Source organism: Cicer arietinum, chromosome 1 (assembly GCF_000331145.2).
Source record: "Cicer arietinum cultivar CDC Frontier isolate Library 1 chromosome 1, Cicar.CDCFrontier_v2.0, whole genome shotgun sequence".
NCBI classification, from domain to species: Eukaryota; Viridiplantae; Streptophyta; class Magnoliopsida; order Fabales; family Fabaceae; genus Cicer; species Cicer arietinum.
In genome coordinates this window covers 33,592,011-33,603,359 of record NC_021160.2, presented here as the reverse complement: position 1 = coordinate 33,603,359, position 11,349 = coordinate 33,592,011, and the positions used below count along the sequence as shown (strand labels likewise).

The 11,349-nt window shown below is 34.6% G+C and overlaps 1 protein-coding gene across 2 annotated transcripts; it reads right to left on the bottom strand.

Annotated features, from left to right (window-relative positions):
- Positions 1-358: 358 nt before the first annotated feature.
- On the bottom strand, positions 359-10,528 carry LOC101506468 (probable acyl-activating enzyme 17, peroxisomal). Of its 2 annotated transcripts, XM_004488291.4 has the most exons (14): positions 10,055-10,523; positions 9,254-9,383; positions 8,904-9,172; positions 6,279-6,483; positions 4,326-4,366; positions 4,089-4,214; positions 3,615-3,688; positions 3,026-3,246; positions 2,232-2,326; positions 1,868-2,084; positions 1,621-1,746; positions 1,453-1,551; positions 751-963; positions 359-665 (listed from the first exon to the last, which is right to left on the bottom strand). In XM_004488291.4, exons 1-14 carry the CDS (start codon positions 10,306-10,308, stop codon positions 555-557), a joined length of 2,181 nt encoding a protein of 726 aa, XP_004488348.1. In that variant the 5' UTR covers positions 10,309-10,523; the 3' UTR covers positions 359-554. The 2 variants fall into 2 exon arrangements, 1 of the variants encoding a protein (XP_004488348.1); XR_012161810.1 differs by lacking the exon at positions 359-665 and having other exon boundaries at positions 822-963; positions 1,453-1,555; positions 10,055-10,528.
- Between the last annotated feature and the right edge of the window lie 821 nt (positions 10,529-11,349).

Below are 11,349 nucleotides of genomic sequence, written 5' to 3'. Positions count from 1 at the left end.
CTAACCACATGCTTCGTGACAACTTCCAACGACATAGAAAACGCCAAAACAAAGTCATTTATGGAGAAACGAAGTACAGATGAGCTGTCCTCTAATTTGCAAAACCTGCTGACATAGTTCTCAAAGGTCATGTGGCAGTGGAAGGATCCATCTTTGGCATAGTGAAAAAGAAGAAATGGTGGTGACCGATTATAACTTTCTGTCATTCGTCCATGGCAAAGCATTTCCCTTATTCTAGGCATTACTCTAATACCATGTTAAGAATTAGAGGAAGAGAAAAACAGAGAGCCAAAGTTTGAAAGCTTGAGAGAGTAAAACAAAAATAAAGGTTTTATTATAAAAGCTACAAAATGTGATATAACGAAAGCGATCTTTTCGATTTATGGTTAGGTCTGAATTAAGCTACAGAACTTATATTAATAAACTTATAGCCAAAGTTTTATTATACCCATTATTTTGTAATGTAATGTAACTGTAACAAATTAACAACTTAAGCAACTACTTTCAATGTAACAGACTGCTAATAGAACACAATTTTCCAATTAAATTTTATTTTAGATTCTAGAACTTTGGGTATTTTCTACAAGTTGCTGACGCAAAACCCTTCTCATAACCTTGTTTGATGCAGTCCTTGGAAGTGATGGCACTGGTACTACTTGAGAGACCTATACATACAAGCATGTATTTAGAACACTAAACTATACTTTGATAACAAACTTTATGAGTATATATAAATTAATTAACCAGTACCCTGAATAATGGATTTAGTGTTTTTTGGAGAGCTGAATTAAAAGACATCCTCAGTGTAAGTAAATCTTGTGATGTGACGTTCGAATTCTTAAGTACAACAGCTAAAGCCAATTGCTCAGGCCCACCACCAGAAGGTGGTATCCCTATTGCAGCTGTTTCCAGGATATTACTATCTGCTCCATTGCATATGCGTTCAATCTCAACTGAACTCACCTATCCAAACAGCATGAAATGTCAGAGCATGCTAATAAAGTAAAATGTGCACACACCCGAATAGAAAAACTGGTTTGTAAACAAAGAAAATAAAAATAAAATTGAGAATATATATGATTGTAAAATGGAGCAAATCTTAAGTCAAAGAGCTTAACAACACAAACTCTTGTCACTTATTTGATGTATCATATTTTCTGTATTTCTGTAATGTATTTTCAAAAAACTAGGCTGCAAATACATATACATCATGCACTGATTTCTATTCAGAGATCAACAGTTTGTATTGATGCATTCTGTGAAGGCCAATTTCATTTAATAATTTAGGTTCATATGGCCAATGAAGGCCACGGTCCTCTCCTTGCATTGTTCTAACGGTTTCTGATCATTACATTTCAGACAACAAAATCAAAGACAAGACAATCACCTATACCAAATTCTGCAGGAACTATCATATATTATAAATTTTAATATTATAGGCAAAAAAATTACCTTGATTCCCCCAAGATTCATTGTATCATCTGCACGACCATGCGCATGATAGTATCCTCTAGCAGTACGCTCAAATACATCTCCATGCCTCCGTAAAACCTGACTAGAGTAAATCAGTTGTAAATATTCAGGAATCCCAGATATTATAAAGGAGAATGATAAGTCTACCTTTCCATTCCAAATAGGCATTCCCTTGAAATAGACACCATAATGATCAGCATTCAGCAATGTATTTGATGCCCCAAGCATAAGGGGGCCAAGAGCTAATTCACCCATGCCTGGAACATTTTGTGGCTGTAATAGAAAAGAAGATCAAAATGTAGTTTAAGTATTTAATTAGAGCATTAGGATTTCCTTTCATCATTAAAACTGATAACTAATTGTTCACAAGTAAAGTTGAATGAACAGTGCTTACAATAGGATGCCCCTGGTCATCAAGAATAAACAAACTGCAGCACATAGCTGGTGTGCTAAAAGCAGCCAAGGACTGAGCCTGCAGTAAAGATCCAGTGACGAATCCACCCCCAATCTCTGTACCACCACAATATTCAATGATAGGCTTGTAATGAGCCCTTCCCATCAGCCAAAGGTATTCATCTATGTTAGAGGCTTCTCCAGTGGATGCAAAGCAACTATATTTAAAATAATAGTTCCAATCAGACACTGCATAACCATAAATGGCATTCTACTTTAAAAAAATATCATATACGGCATTCACATTTATGCGGTGAGTCTGTTAGTGTATTAGGATAAGGATAGTAGATTAAAATAGTGCTCACCGAATGGCAGACCAATCAAAGCCGGATGTGGAATTTGCATTTCTCCAGCTCCGTACAAGACTTGGAATCACACCAAGCATTGTTACTTTAGAATCCTAAACAGGCACAATAGAACTCAGTATGAATAAACTATATAACATGTTAGAAAATATACAGGTTGAGGCAACTTTGGAAAATGGAATGCCTTCATTGCAGCCTCCAGCATCTTCCTTGTGCTGGTTGTGACGCAGTATGTTTAGTCGCATATCACTTAGAGATATGGCATAAGTAGTGCTTATAAGGCTTGCATAGTCATCAACTTACAATTTGATTTTGTAGGACTAAGCAACAAGGAGCACACTATTATGATATGTTTGCTTATCCAACAAAACCTCTTGTGTAGCGAATACCTGAACAAATTTTTGGATTTCCATTTCTTTGGTATCTCTAGCGTCATTTAATTTGAAAAGAAATGTTCAACATATGGATATTTTCAAACTACACCAGTCTCAATTGTTGTCATTATGTGAAATGGTGGCCACTGTACTGAAGAATTGTTTTCTATCTTTATAATTATGAAAACAAAATATTAAGTTGATTGAAAAAATATTCTGAAAAATTAGAGAGAACATACATTTTTAGTTGATAGCATGATCCCATGTCTCATTGAGACATCTGTTTGACTTGTTTGGATGAGTTCATATAGATGTAAAAGTAAAACAGAAACAATGCGACAATCTATGAATACCAAATGTTGACAGGCAAACAAAGATATGGGAAGAGTCCAAAATTTAAACAGAAGGATGGTTTTATACCTGTACAAACTTGGCAAAGCCAGACCCAAGTGGGGATCCATTATACAAAGCCATTGAAGCTCCATTTAGCAATGACGCATATACCAGCCATGGCCCCATCATCCATCCAAGATTAGTGGGCCATGAAACTACGTCACCTTTACGAACATCCAAGTGGCACCATGCATCTGCAGCAGCTTTAAGAGGAGAAATATTGGTCCATGGAATTGCCTTTGGATCACCTATACCACAAAGTCAGACAACGATGAGTTTTGGGCCAGATAACTAAGGAGAAAATAGTCATTTTTTGTCCTTAAATATGTGAGGTGGTGTCGCAATAGTCCATGAATGTATCAAAATTATAAAAATATACCTAAATGCGTCTTTCATTAATCGGGTTCATAAAAACACTAGCAAAAGATACGCTTAGGGATGTTTTTATAATTCTACGGCGTCAGACATTTAAGGACCAAAATGACTATTTACTCGTCAAAAGATTGAATGAAGTCTTAACATTAGATTAATAGTTTTACCTCAAATTTCCTATATCAATACAAAAGCTTTTTGTCTAAATATGTATTATCAGGCCAAAATACAAAATTTAACTTGCCTGTTGTTCCAGAAGAAAAGAGAATGTTTGTAAATGTTTCTACCGGTTCTTCCACAGCTATGAATTCCTTGCCTCTGTATGTTACATGATAACAAAATGAAAATGATAATTGATATGGACTATCCAAGTCAGAACAATTCATGCTGAAGAGCTTTTGGATAAGATCTAAACATGAGAATGTTGAAAGGATCATAGGCATATCACCTCTCAACAGTTTCTGTTTTTGTTTTTTTGAAGAGACCTCTAAACAGTTTCTTATTTCATAAATTGTATATCTATAATAAATAAACCAGAAGTAGTGTTGTCAATCGTGAATTGCAGAAAATAGAGGTTTGTTCAAATTCGCTATGCAACAGTGCCGCTATTTGACAATATGTTGTACTAAATAGCGTATAGCAGAACAATAGCGATTTATTCAAATTCTCCTACACTGTAGAGTTATGTAACAACACTGATCAGAAGTAAAGTGCATACTTGATTTTATTGACTCCATCCATGAAATTACACCAAGCAAGGTCACCATCACGCAGTTTCATGCTAAATTCAGAGCCTCTAGTTGGGATAACTATTGCCATAGGTGACTCGGCATCCACAATTCTACTGCATTTGTGAAGCAAATCAAGTAACAATGTGAGATATCAAATTTCTGATAAACAAAGGAGACAACTCAACTAGAGAGTAACTTTACAAAACAGAGAAAAGGATTTTCACCTGTAAAGAGGAAGGGTTTTATCACCACGAAGTATGAGATCCTGATAAATAAAAGAGGAGAAGGAGAGCAAAGAATAAACAGGAAAAAATAAATAACTACGACAATGTAGTTACTAGTTAGTCACATAATTGACACCTAACAACGCCAATGATAGCTAACATATCAAGAAATAGACTATCATTTTTAAATATGTTGAAATAATTTTATTTTAGGAAGGGAAGAATAAAAAGAAAGAATAGAGACTAAAAAATCTAATGTTGATATAAATTATGCAAAGGACAGGAAAATACAAAGTTGTAACACCTATTTATACTAGATTTGTAATCCTAATTCAATAATGGAACAAATCTTGAAATATAATGAAACTTGGAAACCACAAACAGATATCATTTAAGATACTCTATTCATTCCTAGGTACAATTACAAATACTGTGAGATATTTTCTAGCTATTCTTACAATTCTCCTCAAACTAAAGCTTCTGAAGATTTTACATCTATTAAAGATTAATATTTAGGAAAAAACTAAAGTAGGCTCAGTGAGACATGGCTAGAAAGACAATTAAGGATGTTTGAGAGACCAAAAGAGCACTGCTGGAGATATCACTCATCATGATGACTAGGAAATCCTGATGAGCTGGTTGGTACATTACCAAGGAAGAAGGGATTTCAGTGGAATGATGATAAGTGAGAAAATCTTGGCAAGTAATTATGAATAAGAAGAACAAAATCTTTCTACATTCATCAAGAACAACAAAAATAATTGAGATTCATCAAAAATTCTTTGGTCAAAGGGCATGTGCAAGTCATAACCAACACAAGTCTCTTTCGTAAAATAATAATCAATTCTAAGAGAAGTCGCCATAGGCATGATGCATCAGTTAGTAGGAAAAGAGTAGCATGACAATCATTGTGGAATTTTCTTATTTTATTTTCTGTGTCTTTACAATAATACAAAGCAGAATTTATACAGACTAGGAGATTAAGGCTGGGCGCTGATCTAGCCTAGGAATTAGGGAAGTTATTCTCCTCATAATTGCTAATTCTAATAAGATAGGAAAGGCTAGGAATTAGCTAATACTAATCTATATTTAATGGACATACAGCTGTCATAAAACTGTACAAAACAGAATCTGTTGATTCTCCTTAATTAGCGCCAATCTTCAACAATCATGTTCCGAGTTATTTAACCTCAATATTAGCATTGAAAATAACTAAATACTAACAAAAATAAAGGCTAAACCTAGATGGCTACCTCAAAAAATGGCAAAATGAAAATATTTTGGGCTATTTCTTTGCATTCTTTGTCATAGTTATTTCCAATTTGTCACTGCTGTTTAAGCTATAATGATATCATAACATTGAGGTAGACAGAAAGAAAGTTGGAAGATGATTGTCATGATCCTCTTTTGCATTAATGAACCATGTAAGTGATTACTTCTCCAATTGACTCATCTTGGTTGGTGATGAATTATTTCTCACGAATGAATCATACTAGCGGTTACTTATGTCTGTTATTATTTACACCAGCCCAGTGCAGTCTAACCCAATCTCTAGTCCAAAAGGTGCATACATTATATTATTTTTCCCTTTAAGTGCATTTAGATAAAAGCTTATCTTGAGCAGGACTATTAAGAATTTTTTAAATTGATAATATTATTATTGTATTTTAGGTGATCATTAAGAGTGATGCTTACTTGCCAAGATTCATCATATTTCATTATTCGTTTACACATTTAGTTAGGATTAGGAGTCTAACAGTAGTATAAATAAGGTTAGTACCTTGAATTTGTTTCACATCAAATCAATATCAATTTCAAATTAATCAATCTCTATTATCCTATTCTTTTCCTACCTAAAATTGCATGAGTTTCAACAGTAATGAAAAGAATTAGTAGAGAAATAAATAAAAAATGTCTACAAAGACGAAGTCATCAAGATATTAGGGATTAAACCTGAGTAAATATGACTTTTGCATTTGATATTTTAAGCCTGGATGATATTTCACGTGGTGCAAAACTATCAGCTATGGATACAACAACATAACCTGCAAGAACAATAGCTAGATAGATGACCACAGATTTACAATGCATTGGCATATCAATCGCAATTGCAGATCCTTTCTCCAGACCCAGTGATTCAAGAGCATAAGCAACTAACCTACAAGTTAACAGAAGCAACATAGTTTCATTTTTCTTTTTACAACACTTAGAACTAGAAAATCTAATTGTAGAGTAGTCACACTATGCACCATTTCAAATTAAGAAATATACCTTAAAATCTACTATAAATTGAAAAAACTCTGGTATTACATCTACCATCCATCTATATTTTCTGGCACAATTAGGGTAAACTCATAATCCTCAAAACAAGTGTTACTCTCCCCCTCTTTCTCTCTACTGCACAAGAGTTCAATGATTCTGGTCAGTCACAATCTTTCTCTCCAGAGGTCCTTAATCTCCCCATTCCACCCACCCCTGTCTCTATTCCCACCCTTGTCTCTAGCACCACCCTACTCACCTTCCAATATAGGCGCCGTCCACCACCTACTCCACAAGACTCATTCCCTGCTCTACCTGACTCTCACTCTCCGCATCCTACACCAGAGCTACCCATTGCTCTGCGTAAAGGTATCAGGTCATCTCGCAATCCTAATCCTATATATGCTTGTCATTTGAATTATAATCAATTATCTACATCTTATTATGCTTTTGTGACTTCCTTGGATTTTGTGTCTATTCTGAAAACTACTGGTGAAGCTATGTTTGATCCTGGCTAGCGACAGACAACGATAGATGAAATGAGTGTTTTGCACTCCAATGGGACATGGGATTTGGTACATTTACCTGATGGCGAAACCACAGTGGGGTGTCGTTGGGTCTATAAAGTCAAAGTTGGGCCTGATTGGAAAGATTGATTGCTTAAAAGCTCGTCTTGTGGCAAAAGGATACACACAAATCTTCGGCCTTGACTATGGGGATACCTTTTTTCCAATTGCCAAAATCGCATTAGTCCGACTTTTTCTTGCCATAGCTACTACTCATCACTGGCCTATCCATCAATTAGACATAAAAAATGCCTTCCTACATGGGGAGTTACAAGAGGAGGTGTATATGGCACAACCACCAGGCTTCACTATTAGCGGTACCTCTCACTTGGTATGTCGATTACTTCGATCTCTATATGGCCTGAAACAGTCTCCCTGTGCTTGGTTTGGCAGGTTAAGCACCATGCTGCAGGAGTATGGTATGACTTGATGTGAAGTTGATTACTCGGTTTTCTTCTTGCATTCTTCACCAACCACTTGCATCAACCTTCTTGTCTATGTTGATGACATCATTATCACAGGTAACGAACAGGTTGGCATTCATTAACTCAAACAACATTTGTCTCAAAACTTTCAAACTAAAGATTTTGGGCCGCTAAAATATTTTTTGGGGATTGAGGTTGCTCAGTCTAAGGTAGGTATAGCAATTACTCAGCGGAAATATGCCCTTGATATACTTGAAGAAACAGGCATGTTTGATTGTCGCCCACGTGATACTCCTATGAATCCTAATGTCAAGCTCCTACCAGGTCAGGGGGAGCCATTGCAAGACCCTGGTAGATATCTTTTAGGACATTATAAAGTTTGGGAATAATGTGGCATAAAGCCACTGTCTATGTTCTCTAGTACAATTGGGCCAAATCAAAATCTTTCAATCTCCAATCCATAAACTTGCACTTTTTACTATGGCACGGCCAACTCTTTCAAGTTGTAAACTGTCATGCAAGCTATAATTTATGGTGACAAATAAAGGCAACAGATAATATACAAAACAGATTTTCTGTTGCGAGCTGCAAAAAACAAATTCGGACAACAGATTTACTCAGGAAGTTCAACAACTTGGGGTGGCCCTTGGTTGATTGATGACTTAAAAACGAAATTGATAGAAACTGGAATTAACACTAAAAATGGATAACAAAACCAGGAAGAAAAGCACCAGATAACTATGAACGGACAAGGAGATGGAAAATGGAAGGAAACAATAAAATTGAGAGCTGAAACTAACGGACCCACCCAATGATTCCCCAGTCCTGCTATGCCAACTGACTACTCTCACCTCCCTCCTTATTCATGTCCTACTTCACATTTGATAGAATTGGGCTTAATAATCATTTAAAAGAAAGGTGACTGATATACCCAATGTCTTCAATTTTTTAATGAAGATATGGTGTCATAATTTCTTGTTGTCCTGGTCATTAGTCTGTTGTTACTTTTGTGCCTTCAAACTCCCCAACATACTTCTCATCTTGTTATCCTGCATAACATCCCTGGGCTTATTCCTCTCTCTTATCTAACAAACATGTGTTAAAGAAAGGCCCATCAGAAATCAACCATGTCAACCAAAAAAAAAGAATGGGGTGAGGTAGGTTGTGGATACCTAGCTCTAACAGAGAGAATACAATAAAAAAATTTAAAACATCTACTTTATAAATTTCATGAATAATTATGAAGATATACATTGAACAATTAATCGCCACATCAATCGAAAAGTATAAAAATCTAATAACAATTGGATAGGCTATTTGCAGCATACCAAACCTCTTGACGCAATTCCTCGAGTGTCATCCTTTGTAGAGGGAGATCATCCTGTAGTTCATTGCGCCATAATATCACCGTGTCATTCAAACTTCTTTCACCATTTAAATTCAAGCAATTATGTGCAGGATTGATAGATGCTCCAGGAAGCCATTGACCACTTGGGTATGACGATGAACCATCATCACTGATGCTTTCGCATAAGATGCATTCCGGTGGTTTAGAAAACGATATGTTCATTTCACCCAGCACAGTTTTCCAATAAACCTGAAACAATACACGATAACAATGACAAACACTGCAATGAAAACACATTCGATATAAATATTAAGATTAACTTGGATATACCTCAGGGTTTGAGACTGAAAATTTCTGGAAATCAGCAAAGCTTGTAATTGGATCCTTATACGCTGAACCCAGAAACTCTTTACCCCTCATCTCCAGCAACCGACCAACGTTTGTTGAAGTAACACTTTCCCTAATCACAAACAAACCAAAGAAGTTCATGGCCTTATATTTCATAAGTCATAACTTCGATTATCACACATACTTCATATTTTCATCATTCAATTAATACAGCTTCAACATAACGGAAGAAATGTATAGGTAAAGCATGTATGTTAACAATTAGTCTCCACTAAAGCTAACTCACTTTTTAACTGACAAACTGAAGAATTCTAACTTTATTTATAAACAAAATATTCAGGTGAACTGATTCTCGGGATCTCCCAGAAGACTACAGAGATCAAAATCATTTATACAATACTTACACTAACACTAACCAGGTCCTCACATCGTGTAATTTAAACCCTTATCAATTAAACCAACCTTAGATATAGCTATTGATTAAAAATATGCACTGAAATTATTGTTACAATTACACAAATTTATATTTATAACTAACTAAGAATTAGGCACGCCAGTTAGTGAGCTAAGGAAAGTTGAAGGAGTTTTAAGCAACAATTATCAGGTTCAATCAAGAAACTAACATAATCTAACTTACTAACCTCAGCCTATAAACAAAGCTACAAATTTAAATGAAAATTGAAAATGTTTTGGAAACAAAAATGCAATTGATAACAAAACCTTCAAAGTGAAACCAAATATTTGTTAGATAATAAGTATTGAAAGTAGTATTAGAGAGCATACGGGTCGGGTATCCAAGCGGGTGGGTCAGGACCATAATCCACGAAGCAACCATAGTACAACATCTGATGGAACGAGAAAGGGAGTTCAGGGTTGAGGATGCTTCTGGAGATGCTCTGCCACGTGGCAGGTGAGTCAGTTTGATGAATTCCAATTATCTCTGTGAGTTGTTGGTGAAGAGTAGCAGCGTGTTCTTGCTCAATTCCAAGGGATTCAATGTCCGACACAGAGATAGAAGATAGGGATTTGTATGCCATAGTGACAAAACTTTGCACAAGTCACTTCAATCTTCTACACTCTCTATCTCTACTTCTTAAAATTCAAAGGGTTTCTACAAATATAAGCTTTGCAATATTTTGCTTCTATGATTGGAGAAAAATGAACCTTGAAGGTGTTCAGGATTTTATAATATAAAATGAGCACATAGAATTATTCTTATCTCAATCATACCATATTATTGATTTAAGAGTTGTATTAAATGGAACGGCCACTCTCTCGTATGACAAATAATAAAAGAGTTATTACGCCAGCCTAGCATAAGGTTGCAATGTTCAAAAACTTTGCTGGTGGTGGGGAGCCCAATAATAATAATAATAACAATAATTGAATATACTGTTTTTTTTTTAAATAGCTAATTGATTATTAATTTTATTAAAGATAAGGAGTGAAATTACGATTTCTTTGTACTTCAACTCTTTCAAATTACTAAATCAATTTATGATTTTCAATATTGCTTATTTAAAATGTATAAAGTGTAATTTAAGAAAATCTATTTGTTGTTAATTCAACAAATCATCTGATTCAACCGTAAGTACAACATCTGATTCAATAAATCTATTTGTTCTATGAAAAAAAACGAGTTATTAAAACAATAAAATCTAAATTAACGAAAGGAAATTGTAGAATAATAATATTAAATATATTATAGTTAGTAAAATTTTATTTATATTTATGATTATAAAATAGACTTTTTAATTGTTTATATTTTGGATAAAGTACTTGCAATATATATTAAAACAATTGACTCACTTTAAAGAATCTAGATAGAAAAACATTTGATCTATTCATCATTTTTCGAGTCATTAGATTTGTAATCTTTTGCGTATAATTTTTTAAATAATGTTGATGGATATTTATTGTGTTTTCGGTGTTTCTATGATGTTAAATTGAAAACTTAGGCTACTATTTTTTATCTTACAGTGAACTCAAATACGTGTGCGGAATAAAGAGAGTTGGATGATCATGTTATATTTATGAATTTCACATATTTTGCATTGTTTTAGCATGAGAGGGAAAGA

What these genes read in the sequence shown, in the direction of transcription:
- LOC101506468 (XM_004488291.4), bottom strand. Translation starts at nt 10,308, where the DNA reads ATGGCATACAAATCCCTATCTTCTATCTCTGTGTCGGACATTGAATCC. An exon ending in GATGGAGTCAATAAAATCAA is followed by an intron (nt 3,689 to 4,088) that starts GTATGCACTTTA and finishes TGTAACATACAG; the next exon opens with AGGCAAGGAATTCATAGCTG. An exon ending in CACTAAATCCATTATTCAGG is followed by an intron (nt 666 to 750) that starts GTACTGGTTAAT and finishes TTGTATGTATAG; the next exon opens with GTCTCTCAAGTAGTACCAGT.